Consider the following 17,522-nt stretch of genomic DNA (forward strand, 5'->3'; position numbering starts at 1 on the left):
ATTCCTGATACCTTCTCGGCCCATAACCTGTTGGAAAAAGGATATGGTTTTATGTCAGGATATTATAAGGATAGACTTCACTGTTAACGTCTGCACTTGTTCGAATTTATTTTACTTGAGATAAAGTACAATACGGAGTGAGTACAGTAATATTAGGGTGATTCAAAAAAAAAGAATATTTTTTTTTTCGTTTGGTACTCTGAAAAATAGGTTCCTAGACACCTCTATGAAAGCCTCTCCAAGCATGAGTTCTTAATTGTAACGGGAAGGTCCTCCTTCTTACAGTTTTCTATTTTTTCTTATTATCAGATAGAAAAATTTATATCTCGCTTCCAACCACTTGAAAAAATATCTTGTTCCTGAGATTTTGTAGGAAATTGAATGCTCTACAAAAAAGGTTACGATTTTTTCGTAAACCCAACCGTTTAAAAGATATTAACGGTTAAAGTTTGATTATTTTTGGGAAAATTTTTTATTTCTTATGAATTTTATAACTCAATGAAAAAAAATCATTATGAATGATGAAACTCATAGTTTTGTAGGAAATTTACTGCTCTATAAAAATGGTCTCTTATGATTTTTCGATCAAGTTGAGCGTTTACGAGATATTCATCGTCAAACATCAATGCATATCAATTTTTCTAGTTTTTGATCAATAATTCGAAAAATTTCAATTTATTCTGTGAGTTTCAAGGAAATTTAGACAAATTTGAGTTTCTATGAATAGAAATATGTTATGAACTATTTTTTTAATTAGTTTTTTTAGTCTTGGACATGTTTGATTACATTAAAACAAAAAATTAGTGCATTTTTTTAAATATATAATTCAATTTAGTGTGTTTCACATGTGTTTCACTTTTTTATCGAAGAATTTATTTATTTAATTATCAACTGCCATATAATTTTCAATATTTTCAACATAACGGTACACTTTTACTGTAAATAATTTCCTCTATTGCAGTTTGGGTAGTTTTTCGATGTTCTTTGATAATTTGCAATAAGTATTGGAATTGCTCTTCATTTTTTGTCAAGCATTGATTATACTCACTAATTAATGCAACAGCTCGTTCTGCTGAATCATTAAAAACTTTCAATTGGTTAAAGTATTCTTTATTTTCAATGTAACTGTCATTAGTAGGCCACGATTCAATATCTTTATCAAGGAAGTCATATGGTAAATGAAAGATTTTAAAGAGATTTAAAGACTTTTTAGAAACAAAGTCACTCAGACTTTTTTGCGTTAATGAATTCAAATCGTTTTTATCAATTATAAATTTTTTAGCTTTAGAATCTGTACCGTTACGAGTATTAACAGCTCCAACAATATTTTTTTACTTCCAATGAAACGGTATCGTCAAATAATGATAAAATGGCAAGTTCATCACTTAAATACCATAAATGCAAAATCATTTTTTCACAAGTTGCTGAAGAAATCAATGAATTGATATTTTTGTACTCGAATAAATTTTTCAAAAACTGCAAGTCATGATTAGCAGCAGTTGTTGCAGAAGTTGATGAAAACCAAGCTTTTAAATACAGTGTAACTATAAATATACAAATTTGCCGAAGACCGTCCAATTCTTTATTAGAAAGTTTAAATTCATTTCTGAATAGAAACATTTTTAAACTGTAAATTGCCTTCGCCATCCACCTAGCATGATGAATTGCACCAGGACGTTTGAAAAAATTTCTTCTTGAGGCATTTCTCCAAGGAAAATCAACGACAATTCCAACAATTCTTTATAGTCATCTCGGGGTTGTAGTAACTATCAAAAACAATTAAAAATTTGTCAGAAACAAGAAAATTTTTTTCTTAAAATCGCAGTTAAATCATACCTGTAAGGATTGTGCAATTAAACTAGATATTTCATTTTTTTATCCAAAATGATATCAGCAACAACAGTATCTTCAATTCCAGATTTATAATTAGTTTTATTTATTTCATCCCATGATTTTTTAAATCTTCCGAACATTGGTACGTTTGGCCCAGATGACACAGGCCAATATACTTCAAATGCACTTCTCAATATGATCTCAAAAATGTGGTGACGACATGGTAACCAGATTAACTCTCTTCCCAAAGTCTTTTCAATTGCCTTACATGTACCGTTATGAATTCCTGTATAAAGAAAATAGATAACTATCGTTAAATTTAATATTTTCAACAAATTGTAGATTATATTTAAAATCCAAATGAGTAAATAATTCTCAATAATTTCAAAAGTGAAATTCAGTAAGCAATAAAAATTAAACTAGAACGTTAATAATTAAATATTTTTTAGATTAAATTATCATTGATAAGTTACCTGTATTAACTGCCGTCGTGTCAAAACACATCGCCTTATCATAATTAGTAATACCCCATTCACTCAATGTCGATAAAATGGCTGATGTTTGATTGTCTGCCGTCCCAGAATTCATTTTTGGAACCCCAAGTAATTGTTCGGTACCAAATGCAGTTAAAATAACTGGTAGCCGTTCCACAGATTTTGATCCAACAAGGTCATTCAGCATTTTTCCGTCCCAATGCACAACGTATTTATCGTGTGTCTTAAAGTTATCATTAAGTCCTTTAGCAATGTCTTCTCTTTGAAGCATACGAGCTCGTTGAATTGAACTATAACTGAGCGTTGTATCTTCAATTTTAATACCTACTGCTAGTAAAACCGGAGCAATAATAAACATCGCATTTCTACTGCTGACATTAGCTCGGTCGAGTCCAAAAATGACTTCAGGAGTTAAGACATCAAGTTTTGCTCGTTTTCTCGGAATTGGAGGTTCATACTCTGAATCAGATCCAAAATTTGTAACTCCACTTAATGTATACGTAGAGAACGACTCTGATTTTTCACTTGGAACAATCGCATGACTGGTAGACGGTTGATCTAAGTCTGGAATAAGATCTGTTTTATAAATTAAACGAAGAAAATGTATAGAATTTATTCATTTTGATGACAAATAATTAAGAAAGGACTCCAAAAATTGTCTAGTCAAATGTCATCTAGTCATCTATGAAAAGTTACACTACTACGTGACTTTATAATAATTAAATATCTCAGATACTTACTACTCTCATCTATTCCCATCATAGTTGTGGTTAAGTTTGATACAGGTACATTATTAGAAAGAATCTCTTTATGGGTACCGAATTTTTGATCCAAATACAACTTTCTAATATTATCATCAAGCACTTTTAAGGATTTTTCGCTCACAATGTCGAATAATTGTTCAAGATCAGTCTGAAATTTCATTTCCTTTTGGTTTTGCGCTGAATTCTTTTTATCGAAATTTTTTGTAATTTTAACCATTGACTGTGATAGCGAAGAAATTTTTTGACTGCATTAGGAGCTCCACTAGTTGGAATCTGATTTTTTCTCCACAGTTCAATAACTTGGTCAACTGAATTTTTAGCACTTTGTTTGATTGAATACTTTAAAATTTTAAGTTGGTAGAAAAACACACGCATAACCTCTTTCACTTTTGGTAACTTACGTTCCGAAATTCTTTGTAGAGGTATTCCGATAAAACGTATTTCTTTATTCATTGTAGGTTAATTGATGATAAATAAATTTATGTGATGATTAGAAGACTTATTTAAAATGAATTATTTTATTACGTATTCAAGATGATCAGTTTTAGGAACACTGAAAATACGGTATTAAATGGGTAGATACTGAAGATAGTTGAGAGTAAAAAACATAGATGGCGTTAGTTTCAGAAGACAAACAGAAGAAGAAATGGAATTCAAAACAAAAATCCCCTCGAACGAAAATTTTATGTATATATTGTGAAAAACAATTTAAAAATATGCACTGAACAAATTTCATAATAATAAATGACAACGCGATTAAGATTTTAAATTATTAAAGATAAAATTTAAAAAAAATATTATTAGAATAAAAACTTTCAAATGAATTTTTGAACAGAAAACATCTATAGGAGGTGCTTTTATAATAAAAACTCAAATTTGTCTAAATTTCCTTGAAACTCACAGAATAAATTGAAATTTTTCGAATTATTGATCAAAAACTAGAAAAATTGATATGCATTGATGTTTGACGATGAATATCTCGTAAACGCTCAACTTGATCGAAAAATCATAAGAGACCATTTTTATAGAGCAGTAAATTTCCTACAAAACTATGAGTTTCATCATTCATAATGATTTTTTTTCATTGAGTAATAAAATTCATAAGAAATAAAAAATTTTCCCAAAAATAATCAAACTTTAACCGTTAATATCTTTTAAACGGTTGGGTTTACGAAAAAATCGTAAGAGACCTTTTTTGTAGAGCATTCAATTTCCTACAAAATCTAAGGAACAAGATATTTTTTCAAGTAGTTGGAAGCGAGATATAAATTTTTCTATCTGATAATAAGAAAAAATAGAAAACTGTAAGAAGGAGGACCTTCCCGTTACAATTAAGAACTCATGCTTGGAGAGGCTTTCTTAGAGGTGTCTAGGAACCTATTTTTCAGAGTACCAAACGAAAAAAAAAATATTCTTTTTTTTTGAATCACCCTAAGTAATATATAGTGTTAAGTATAGTGTTTAAGTGTGTACTATGAATAAGTGATTAGTTATGAATTAGTGTATATATGTGAGAGTATATGGTTGTATTATCTCCAACAACTATATATCTCTTAAACTATTTATTTGATAAAAAAAATCTTCAAAAATTTTTTGTTGCAAATTAAATTTTCTACAACTTTGGTCCAGTAATTTTTTGTCGTAGAACTATAAATAAAAAAGTAATAAGCGAAAATCTTCAGAAATTCGAGAAAAAAATTTCTATTTTTTGAAATAACTTTTTTTTTATAATTTTTCGAAAAAATTATATCTGATCATTTTTGTAAATCGTTTCTTAAGGAACAACTTCTATAAGCAACATTTTTTCATTAATGTTGGGATCAATGACATTCTTTATCTTTAACTATATATTACACGTACTATGCTCTATAGTCTTTCCTATAAAGTCTAATTGCCAGCTGCTTGTAACTTAGTCACAATAAAGTAAGCTAACACTTAACTAGTTGTTCGGTCTCTACCTTCACTAGTCTCCTAACTCCAATAGCTTATGGGCCCAGGGGTTAAGTAAAGTAAAGTAAAGTAAAGTAAAGTAAAGTAAAGTTAAAGCTAAAGTGAAGTAAAGAAAGCTAATCAAAGTTCATAATGACAGACACTAATGCAGCATTCGGTATTGCCAAATTAAATAATTCCAATTATCAAATTTGGAAATTCAAGGTTGAAAAACTGTTAAAACGAGAGGGCACATCTAAAGCCATATCTGGTATCAGGCCCACTAATAACGATGATGCCGCCGACTCATGGGATTTACGCGACGACAAAGCGTTAGGTACAATCTGTCTATTGATAGAAGATACCCAAATCTCACTTATTCGCCACAAAACGACAGCTAAGGAAGCTTGGGATGCATTAAAACAATACCACGAGAAGGCAAGTGGCCTCAACAAATTTACATTAATTGTCGAATTGCTAAAATTAAGTTATCAAGATGGTGATGACATGGAAAAACACATCGCTAAAATACAGGAACTTATAGATAATCTCTCAGCTCTGGGTAATAGAAGTGCAGTAGAATTCGGACCTTGGATTGTACTTAGAAGCATGCCAGCCTCATACCACACCCTAATTTCAGTGTTAGCCTCAAGGCCAGAAGAAGAACTTAGTATTGATGTTGTAAAAGCAACTTTGATAAGTGAATTTAAGCGACGTAAGAGCTTATCCCCTAATGAGGAGTGCGACACAGCTATGCGGGTTAATGCAAATAATAATCAGATTATATGCTATTTTTGTCAACCGTATGACCATTTTAAAAGTGATTGTCCGAAGTATATAGCATGGAAAAGAAAACAACGATGTAGGAAGGAACAAGCTAAAGCTGTCATAGAAAATAATACTTCTAGTGATGATGACGACAGTTTTTCAGACAACACACCTCATCAACCTTATATAGCCACTTCAAACTCCTCCCAAACCAACTGGTATCTTGATACAGCCGCTAACAGTCATATGACAAACGACATAAGCTTCTTCGAAACGATTGATACGTCATATACATCGACAATAAACGTAGCTAATGGTCAAGCATGTAAAGCGTATGGTACGGGGGAAAGGAGAATAGAATGTCTAACAAAGAAAGAAAAAACTACTATACTTAAGCTTACTAATGTATTATACGTTCCAAACTTCGATTGCAGCCTAATCTCTATAGGCACATTAGACAAGCTGGGATTCCATTTAAAGATTATGAATAACCAAATGGTGATTTATACGAAAAATAATAATGAAATAGCCATTGGAGATGCCTTGGGACAAATTTATAAATTACGTAGGCCTGAGTATGCATTCGCAGTAATACCACAACACCCCGAAGATTGTATTCACCAATGGCATACAAGATTTGGTCATCGTGATCCAAAAATTATCCGTTGCCTAATAAATAATAATTTAGTTACCGATATGAAAATTAATGACTGTCCAATTAAACAAGTGTGTGAGTGTTGCATAAAAGGCAAAATTTCAAGAAAACCTTTTCCAAAAGAATCGAAATCACACGCTGAAAAACCTTTTGATTTAATACACAGTGATTTATGCGGACCAATGCCAACACAAACCCCTGGAGGACAAATGTACATCATGACCTTGATTGATGATTATAGTCGATATACGTATGTTTTTCTATTGCGTCAAAAATTACAGGCCACAGAAGTAATTAAAAATTTCATTGAATTTTGCATCACCCAATTCAATTGCAAACCGAAAGCTTTTCGATCAGATTTGGGAGGCGAGTACACAAATCATGATTTAAAAGAATATTTAGAGCACAACGGAATCCAATTTCAACACACAACACCATACACCCCCGAACAGAACGGTGTTGCAGAGCGAAGAAATAGATATTTGGTAGAGGCAATCAGAACTATGCTAATAGATGCTCAACTTCCAAATAAATATTGGGGAGAAGCTACACTGACTGCCGTATACCTACAAAACCGCCTACCAACTCGACAAAGATCAATTACCCCGTATGAACTATTACACAAGAAGAAACCAAGCGTTAAACATCTCCGAGAATTTGGATGCAAAGCGTACATCCACATTCCCAAACAAAAACGTGATAAACTCAATACGAAGGCCAGAGAATGTATTTTTGTTGGTTACCCACAAAACTCAAAAGGATACAGACTCTTAGAAAAACCATCAGGGAAGATCTTTATAAGCAGGGACGTCAAATTCATCGAAAACTCTCGAGTTTCAAGAGAAGATATCGATAAAACCAATTTCTACTTAGAACAGAAAACTCCATTGCTAGAAAACACTCAAGAAATAGTATATATTCCCTCTGATTTTTCAAATGAACCTTTTATAATAAAACAACCTGCTAAACAGCGTAATTCAGGGGAAACTACAGATGAGCCCTCTAACGATGTCGAATGCATACCTCTAGCACAAAGAATCGTTCACAAACCAACAAACCAGCAAAGAAAAACTCAATCAGAAGACTCCAACGATATTAATAATGAAGAGCAGGATTATCAACTACGGGATCTGGATGACGATGAAGAACCAAAGACAATTGAACAAGCTTTGAGTGGACCATATGCTCAACAATGGACTAAAGCTATGGTGGAAGAACTAGAATCACTTGAACAGAACGAAACCTGGGACCTTGAACCGATTCCAAGAAACAAAACGCCAATTGGATGTAAGTGGGTTTTCAAAGTTAAAAAATCTTCTGACAACACGCCAGACAGATTTAAAGCAAGACTTGTTGCGCAAGGTTTTTCCCAGAAGTTCGGAATCGATTATGAGGAAGTTTTTGCTCCAGTCGTCAAAGCAACAACGATAAGAACCTTATTATCCATCGCTGGAAAAAGAAAATATCTCGTACAACACTTGGACGTAAAGACTGCTTTCCTTAATGGAAAACTCAAAGAGATTATATATATGAAGCAGCCACCCGGACACATTAAGGAAGGAAAAGAAGACTTTGGATGTAGGCTTAATAAAAGTCTCTATGGGTTGAAACAATCGGCAAAATCCTGGTACGAAAAGCTCGACGAGACCTTAACCAACTACGGTTTCGTCTGCTGTGATAGCGACCCCTGTTTGTACAAACATGGTAATAGTATTCGCACTTACTTGGTCGTACATGTCGATGATATTATGATTGCAGGATAATCAATAACTAGGATAGATAATATTATAACAGTTCTTAACCATGAGTTCAGTCTTACTAATCTTGGTGACATCCGATGTTACCTTGGTGTACAAGTTACGAGAACTGAAACCGGAGATTTCTCCATACATCAGCAAAATTACATTAATAAAATATTAATTCAAACCAGACTTAACGACGCTAAATTATCAAACTATCCAATGGACACAGAATACGAGAAAAATCGCTTGGAATCACCTGAATTAAAAATTGATTATTACAACAAACTCATTGGAAAATTGTTATATATATATCGATTCACTCAAGGCCAGACATTAGCGCACCAGTAACTATATTAGCTCAACATATAAAGGGAACAAAACAGATTGATTGGAATGAGTTGCAAAGAATCTGCAGATATCTAAATGCCACAAAACACTACCAACTCCGTCTTAGTTTCGATTCAAACAACTCGGAAGAGCTAATTGGTTTCGCCGATGCAAATTGGGCTGAAGACAGGGCGTCAAGAAAGTCCAATAGGGGTTATTTATTTAAATTATTCGGTGGTACAATAAGCTGGGCAAGTAAGAAGCAGAGCTGCGTCTCAGTATCATCCACCGAAGCCGAAATAGTTGAACTCTCAGAAGCCTCTAGAGAATGTGTATTGATTCGTAAACTACTGGGATTCCTTGATCAGCCGCAAAACCAGGTTACAATTATATTTGAAGACAACAAAGGTTGCATCAGCAACATTCATTCACCTGGCCAAAGTCCTCGTAGCAAGCACATAGATACCCAGTACTTTTATACGCGGGATCAAGAAGAAAAGGGTGTAATAAAAGTCACTTACTGTCCATCCGAAATTAATGAAGCTGATATATTGACGAAGCCACTAGGACCACAAAGGACACTGACTCTGTCAAAAATGATAGGACTCAATATTCAATAATATCCAGAGTAACGTCATTGAGGGGAAATGTTGGGATCAATGACATACTTTATCTTTAACTATATATTACACGTACTATGCTCTATAGTCTTTCCTATAAAGTCTAATTGCCAGCTGCTTGTAACTTAGTCACAATAAAGTAAGCTAACGCTTAACTAGTTGTTCGGTCTCTACCTTCACCAGTCTCCTAATTCCAACAATTAAGGCAATTGCTAAGGTTTTACAGCGCTCCGAAGTGAGTAATATTTCTCAGTACTTTTAACTATATCTATATTATATAATGTTTTTCAATGATTCGTACCGGTCAAGAATTTTCCGGAAAATAGAAACATTAAAACATTTTGGGAAACTCTAAGTAAAGAAATCACTAAATAAAAAATTTGGATAAATAATATATTGGAAATAATAAAAAAAATTATTTGTAAAAAAAAAAAAAAGATGATTTAAAATTTCGATAATAAAAGAGGTAGTGTTGGGGTTTTGAGTGGAATACTGGTTCAGGTGAATGAGTAGTTACAAGGAACCGTTACATAGCATCTATACCTGATGGTTTATTATAACAGGCTGATTAGTAATTAGTACAATTGTATTCTTATGGTATAGTGATGATGATAGGATAGTGGGGGTAGGTAGGATGACACGCATGAGCCGATGACTCCAACAGGTAGTAATGTAAAAATTCAGTTACCAAAAAAAATGGAATTATTTCAAAAAAGATAAGCATAAAATTAGAAAATTTAAAAACAAGATATCCGTGAAATTAGACAAACCATAAAACAAACATATTAAATAACAGAGATTTAAAAAAATGGAAAATAATAAATTTAAACAAGTCAATAAAAAGACAATTGAAAAATTTAGAAATTTAGAAAAATAGACAGTTCTAATTATTTATAAACTTAATAAAATGGAAATCTCTAACCATAGACAAGTAAATTTAGATATCTTTATTTTTGGACATCTCTAAATATTTACAAATATAAATTCTTACAATTTATAACAATGAAGATTAAAAACGTAGTAATCATACGAAATAAGCGCTAAGAAATTTAAAATACAAAAGATAACTAAAAATTAATTAATTTTCTTGTAACTGCTGCTCCCGGAAGCTTACAGTTATTTTCGATCGATTGTCTTTTAATTATAAAAACACACCAAGATTTTGCTTTTAATCGTGGTAAAAAATATTTTTGAAGACCAGGAACTACCAACAGCTTCTGTGACCGCTGCTCCAGGAAGTTGTAAAGTTATTTTTGACCAATTATCCTGTAAAATATATACCTAAATTAAAAGCAAAATTTCTGTAGGTTTTTAAAATAAAAGGACAACCGATCGCAAAGAATTGTACAACTTCCCGGAGCAGTGGTCGCAGAAGCTGTTGGTAGTTTCGGGTCTTCGAAAATATTTTTTACCAAGATTAAATCAAAATTTCTGTGGGTTTTTAAAATTGAAGGACAATCGATTAAAAATAACTGCATAACTTTATGGAGCAGCGGTTACAGGATCTGTTGGCAATTCCGGGTGCTTGAAAATATTTTTTACCAAAATTAAAAGCAAAACCTTGGTGTGTTTTTAAAATTAAAAGACAATCGATCAAAAATAACTCTACAACTTCCTGGAGCAGCGGTCATAGGAAAATTAATTAATGTTTAGTTATCTTTTGTATTTTAAATTTCTTAGCGCTTATTTTGTATGATTACTACATTTTTAATCGTCTTTGTTCTAAGTTGTAAGAATTTATATTTGTTAATATTAAGAGATGTCCAAAATCAATGATATCTAATTTTACTGGTCTATGTTTAGAGATGTCTTTAGTGATTTCTTAACTTAAAGTTTCCCAAATTTTGATGTTTCTATTTTCCGTGAGTTTCTTGATCTGTACAAATCATTGAAAAGCATTGTAAGTGTGTACCAATAATGTGTCATCAGTTATTGTTTTTTTTTTTTTTTATTTTGTTATTATAATTTTTTTAATCATAAATTTAATAATATTGCAAAATTTATAATTAAAAAAATTATAATAACAACATAAAAAAAAAAAGAACAATAGCTGATGACACATTATCAGTACACACGTATAATATAGGTATAGTTAAGAGTACTGAAAAATAGTACTCACTACGGAGCGCTGTAAAACCTTAGTTAATGCCTTGATGAAAAAATGTTGCCTATAAAAGTTGTTCCTCAAGAAAAGATCTACAAAAATGATCTGATTTAATTTGTTCGAAAAATGATAAAAAAAAAAGTTATTTCGAAAAATATAAATTTTTTCGTCGAATTTTTGAATATTTTCACTTCTAACTTTTTTATTTATAGTTCTACGATAAAAAGTTACTCGGCCAAAGGTGTAGAGAATTTAATTTGCGACAAAAAATGTTAACAAATTTTTTTTATCAAATAAATAGTTTAAAAGATATATCGTAAAAACCATTTCAACCCCTATTTTCAAGATGGCGGCCGTGGAACAAAGGTGGCGACCCCACAAACTTGGTTTTAGCTTTACATTGACCCGTCCTACACATCAAAAAAATGAAATTGCGTCCTCTAAAAAATGCAAGGTTAGGCCTAAAAAATGTAACATTTCAATGGACTAAGTCAACTTAAAGAAAAAAAATTAGAAAAACAGTTGACCCTATAGGCCATCCCGGCAACTTCTCGCGAATTTCACATTTACGCGCTAAAAATTGCACTTACTACGTATTTGAGCTCTTCTAGCTTAAAAATATAATGTTCGTGTCATTTTGAGCTCCCCGAGCTCTAAAATCTAGTAAAAGTTTAATAGAACAGTATTTCTTAAATGTTAAAACTGCAATAACTTTTGAATGAATAAACCGATTTTCACGTACGTGGTGGCAGTCGACGCAGTTTTTGAGGACTCACGAAGAAGTTCAAAGTTCTAACGATCGAAGTAGGAATTTTGATGTGATTTCGAAAAACTTTTTTTTCGGTTTTTTTTCGACGATAACTCAAAAACGAATAAACTGATTTTGACCGGGCTTGAGGTGACCAACATGGTTTTTTGATCTTGAGAGCAGATTACATTTTGGAATTAATCGGTGAAGCCATTTAAAAGTAATTCTAAAAAAACCACACGTCAAGAAATTTTTTTGTGATTGTTTTTTGGAGATTTCTCAAAATCTGCTGGTTTGAATCAGTCCAAATGGTATTCAGAATCTTAGCTTGGTCAAGTCCTTTCGAATGGCGTTAACCGCGACGAAATCGGTCAAACCGTTCGAAAGTTATAAGAGGCTTACATCCATGCGCGCACACACACACACACACACACACACGCACACACACAAACATACAACATACATACTTACAAACATAGTGACACTCTCGCGGGAATAGTCAGGGAAGCTTCCTAGGACCTCAAAACGTCTAGATCTGATGAAAACTCGATTGTCGGAACTCTCGGTAAAAACAATAACGTCCCGATTTTAGAAAATCTTCGATTTTATTAGCGGGAAATTAAAAATATAAAACATCTGAAACAGGATGATAGTGCGCACCCGCCTCTAGTGACAAAACTATACTCAATGAATATAGATAATAGGGACGATATATGCATCAATGCGTCACACACTAACTATCTAATAGAGTTAATATTTTCGTACACCTCATTAATCACTGTTAATTTATTTCCAATCCACTGAATTATATAAAAGTTAAAAGATAATCTGGAGGCATGTTCCTAAAGCATATAATCAATAAGAAGCATGTTTTGAGGACATGTCCTCGAATCATCGGATCTATAAAAAGCATGTTTTAGAGACATGTCCTCAAAATATCTCTTACCGCGAAAGTATGTTATAAGGACATGTCTCCAAAGTATACATATCTGAAAAAAAATCGGAAAAAAATATCGAAATGGTATAACAATTCATAAAAATGTTTTATTTTTTCGATGCCAAAACTGACCCTGAAGTATCGGTTACGATTTATGCATGATTCAAGGACAATGTCCCCAAATTAAACGTTAGAACGAATAATAGTTCGTGGACAGACCTCAGACTATGCAAATGTCCCCAAACTATACAGTAGATCGGAATTATGTCCTCAAACTATATACTATATATATATTAGGGTGCTTTTTTTTTGCGACTATTTTCTTTTTTCGCTCCCATCCCGAAATTTTGTTGGAAATACACCCAAAAAAATTCCCTGAAAGTTTGAGCCCTTAATATTAATATTAAGTACTCCTACACAGCGTGTGAAGATTTCCCATTTGAAATATACGAGAACTTTCATTTTTTTTTTTTAATTTCTATAGCTCAGTGGCATTTCATAACATCGCTTTGACCATGGACGGGTTTTTTTCAGAATTGAATGCTCTACAAAAGTGTCCATTGTCGCGAAGTCGTAACTCATACTGGTGAGGTAGTACGGACCGCCAAACCGAATTTTTCATAGAATTCTTGTTTTTTTACTCATTATCTCATAAACAACAAGACATACAGAAAAAATGTAAATGATAATTTTGTAGGAAATTCAATTCTCTACAAAAAAGGTCCTTACCACCAAATCACTAAGATCGATATTTTCTGAGATATTAATCATTGAAGTTTACGTAGCATTGAATTTCCACAAAATGTTGAATCAAATCTTAAAAAATATTGATTTTTTTATTCGTATCATAATTATAATTAGTAATTACTTATTGATTAAGTTGCAAATTCAACGAAAAAAATTTTTAATTGTATTTTTCTGAAGTTTTTTTATTTTTAAATAAATTTCTCATTTAAATCACCATAATATTTGAATTTATCATTTAATAATTCAATTTTAATGAAATTCTAGCTAAAAATATATTGTGTATGATCATTACGAAGAATATGGGATGTTTCTTTGTTGCTGTGTATTGTGATACTGATTAATTGCGGTTTATTTTTATTGCTCTAGTAGTACTACTGAGCTTTCACTTGACCTTGAATGCGTTCAACAAATTTCCCCTTTAATTGCAGCGCTTTCTTTGTTTTCGCGTACTAATCCCGCGAGAGTAAGAACAAAGCTTAGTGTGCATTCATCAGTGTGACGCCGTTGTATGTATACTTTGTTAAATTTATATTTTCTATGAGATTCAGAGAATGGCTTTTGACAAAAAAAAATTTTTTTTTAATTGAAAATCCAAATCTCAATGAAAAAAGATTCTTTTTCTTAAGAATCTTTATTTTTTCGATCAAAAAGATTGATTTTTTTAGAAATTTGAAAAAAAAAACAAAAATTTCAAGAAAATAAATAAAAATTGAGAAATTGCTCACAATGGCGATTTTTGCGAAATCAAAAAATTTGAAGCTTCGGGACACTATGGAACAAAAAATCGCAGCACTTTGAATTTTCCAGAGATTTTAGGAGATATTTTAAGGTTAAAAAATTACCCATGAAATTTTTCGTTCATCCATTTTATCCAAAGTTATACCAAGCTATCCAAATATCTTTAATTATGCAAATTTTTATCTTTTTTTCAGTCAAAATTTTCAATTCAGAAAAAATTTTCTCGTCAAAAACAATTCACTGTATCTCATAGAAAATATCGTGTAGTTTTCAAAACCCTTTTGATTTCACATACGATCATTATTCCCAGAGTTATTGTTTATCAAAAGTAAAAAGAACTTTTTGCTTTGATGACGATAACTCCGCGGCAAATCATCTCACAGGCTTTTTGATTCTGTCAAATAAACGGGCATTAAATTTTCTAAAAGAGCTTTTGAGTAAAAGAATGAAAAAACATTTTTGAAGCCCGTAGACCTTTTTTTAGACAAGAAAAAATTTGGAAAATTTTTTTTTTATAGTTTCCTTAGGATTTCTTCAGACTTAAACGTGATAAAAATTGTCATGATCGTATCTGAAAACTAGACACTTAGAGCAACTATTTGCTTATTTTCTGTTTTTGCTCTGCGATCATTTTATTCGGAGTTACTGCTCGTTGAAAAATACCCAAAAATTTAGAATTTTTTTATGTCCCATAATTTTTGTGACTAGTGTATATTTTTATCAACCATTTCAATCAAAACAGATAATGTTTTTTTTTTAAGGTGACGCCAAAGGTGCTTGTCCTTTACTAGAGAAAAAAATTGGTCGTGATTTATTATACCTTGCTTGTCGTCATCATACGTCAGAGATGATGTTACGAAATGTAGCAGTGGTTGCTTGGCCAGCCACAAATGGTCCAAATGTACCTATTTTCAAACGATTTAGAGACAATTGGGATAACATTGATAAAGTAGTATATGAAATCGGTTCCAATGATGAACATATTACCGACATTTTGAACGACAAAAAAAAAGACATTCTCGATTTTATTGACAATCAATTAAAGGTATGAATTAATTCAATTTTACATTAATAATTGTGTATTTAAATGATGAACTAGTTTTTGACACATTTTTGTGTGTATTAAGGACTTATAAGTTTTTAAAGTGTATTTTTTTATTAACTTTATTTACAAATGTAACTAATTACATTATCATTCACTATCAAAGAAACCCATTGGTTGCTGATAATGATTACAGTTTTCTCACTTTTTTATTTTTCTTTCTTTTCATATTTTTCAATAAGAATCATCATCCAAGAGACGACTATAAAGAATTACTGGAACTAAGCAGTATCTTTTTAGGTGGTGGAGGTGATAAAGTTCAATTTAAAGCCCCTGGCGCTTGTCACCATGCAAGATGGCTTTCAAAAGCTCTTTATTGTTTCAAGATATATTTATTTCGTAAGCAGTTTAAAGTACCAGCGAAAGAAACAGATGGTTTGCGAAAAATTTGTGTTTTTGTTGTATTATTTTACGTGAAAATATGGTTTACTGCTCCATATGCGATAAAAGCCCCAAACTCAGACTTACAATTAGTAAAAGATCTTATCGAACATCGAAAAATTCATCCGGAAATCGCTAATGCAGCTCTTGAAAAATTATCTAAACATCTATGGTATTTGCATGAACAACTTGCTTGCTTGGCGCTGTTTGATAATACAGTATTACCAGAATTGAAAATTGCGAAAAAATTAATGGTATTCCCGCTGTAAAGCAATCGAATAAGCATTACTCAGAGCCTTACAAAACAATTACTTCACTCAGTGAAAAAAACATCAGTGATTTTGTGACACCAAATTCAGTTTTCATCTTTAAACAGTTTAACCTTTCATATGAATTTTTAAATTCTGAATTTCATACATGGGAATCAAATTTTGAGTACCAAAAATGTTCTGAAACATTCAAAAAGTTAAAAGTTGTAAATGATACTGCTGAGCGAGGAGTAGCTCTGACTCAAAGATTCAATGAAGCTTTCACCCGCAATGAAGATGAACGACAAAAAGTTTTTCAAACAGTACAGCATCACCGTTCGCAACATAAACTGTGTACTAAATCAACTTACAGCATAAAGAAAATGGTGTAAAATATTTAATTTATCGTATTTGATCATACATGTAGTTGAGTTCAAAGTTACATAGACCTGATATCTTAGTAATTTATTTACAAATAAAAAAACTTCAGAAAAATACAATTAAAAATTTTTTTCGTTGAATTTGCAACTTAATCAATAAGTAATTACTAATTATAATTATGATACGAATAAAAAAATCAATATTTTTTAAGATTTGATTCAACATTTTGTGGAAATTCAATGCTACGTAAACTTCAATGACTAATATCTCAGAAAATATCGATCTTAGTGATTTGGTGGTAAGGACCTTTTTTGTAGAGAATTGAATTTCCTACAAAATTATCATTTACATTTTTTCTGTATGTCTTGTTGTTTATGAGATAATGAGTGAAAAAACAAGAATTCTATGAAAAATTCGGTTTGGCGGTCCGTACTACCTCACCAGTATGAGTTACGACTTCGCGACAATGGACACTTTTGTAGAGCATTCAATTCTGAAAAAAACCCGTCCATGGTCAAAGCGATGCTATGAAATGCCACTGAGCTATAGAAATTAAAAAAAAAAAAATGAAAGTTCTCGTATATTTCAAATGGGAAATCTTCACACGCTGTGTAGGAGTACTTAATATTAATATTAAGGGCTCAAACTTTCAGGGAATTTTTTTGGGTGTATTTCCAACAAAATTTCGGGATGGGAGCGAAAAAAAAATCGTCGCAAAAAAAAAAGCACCCTAATATATATATATATATATATATATATATATATATATATATATATATATATATATATATATATATATATATATATATATATATATATATATATATATATATATATATATGCAACCAACGTAATTCGATTGCTTTTTAATATTTTCGAAGAAGCATTTATAATCTGAGATACACCTTCAATCTAATAGTTGAAATTTTTCTTAGTATGAATTTAATTGCAGACGTTTCGTTCTTTGATAATACATGATAATCGACGATACATATGATTGATTT

General features: G+C 31.4%; 2 protein-coding genes across 2 annotated transcripts in view; one reads left to right on the forward strand and one right to left on the reverse strand.

The window, feature by feature from the left end:
• LOC141526507 (uncharacterized) overlaps positions 1-17,522 on the forward strand; it is a 1,028,588-nt gene that overhangs the window by 747,211 nt on the left and 263,855 nt on the right. The gene's annotated exons all lie outside the window — the stretch shown is intronic.
• Positions 1,854-4,509, reverse strand: LOC141526487 (uncharacterized). Its single transcript, XM_074241522.1, has 3 exons — positions 3,068-4,509; positions 2,307-2,891; positions 1,854-2,119 (listed from the first exon to the last, which is right to left on the reverse strand). The coding sequence occupies exons 1-3, from the start codon at positions 3,306-3,308 to the stop codon at positions 1,854-1,856; spliced, it is 1,092 nt and encodes a 363-aa protein (XP_074097623.1). The 5' UTR covers positions 3,309-4,509.

The sequence above is a fragment of the Cotesia typhae genome, unplaced genomic scaffold (genome assembly GCF_013202065.1).
Source record: "Cotesia typhae breed Kobodo isofemale line unplaced genomic scaffold, CoteBio_Ctyphae contig_34, whole genome shotgun sequence".
Taxonomy (NCBI): domain Eukaryota; kingdom Metazoa; phylum Arthropoda; class Insecta; order Hymenoptera; family Braconidae; genus Cotesia; species Cotesia typhae.

Excerpts from the sequence above, each read along its gene's own strand:
- LOC141526487 (XM_074241522.1), bottom strand. The coding sequence starts at position 3,308 with ATGGTTAAAATTACAAAAAATTTCGATAAAAAGAATTCAGCGCAAAAC. Across the intron at positions 2,892-3,067 it reads GATGGGAATAGATGAGAGTA|ACTTAGATCAACCGTCTACC; the intron begins GTAAGTATCTGA and ends ATCTTATTCCAG. Across the intron at positions 2,120-2,306 it reads CACGACGGCAGTTAATACAG|GAATTCATAACGGTACATGT; the intron begins GTAACTTATCAA and ends TTCTTTATACAG.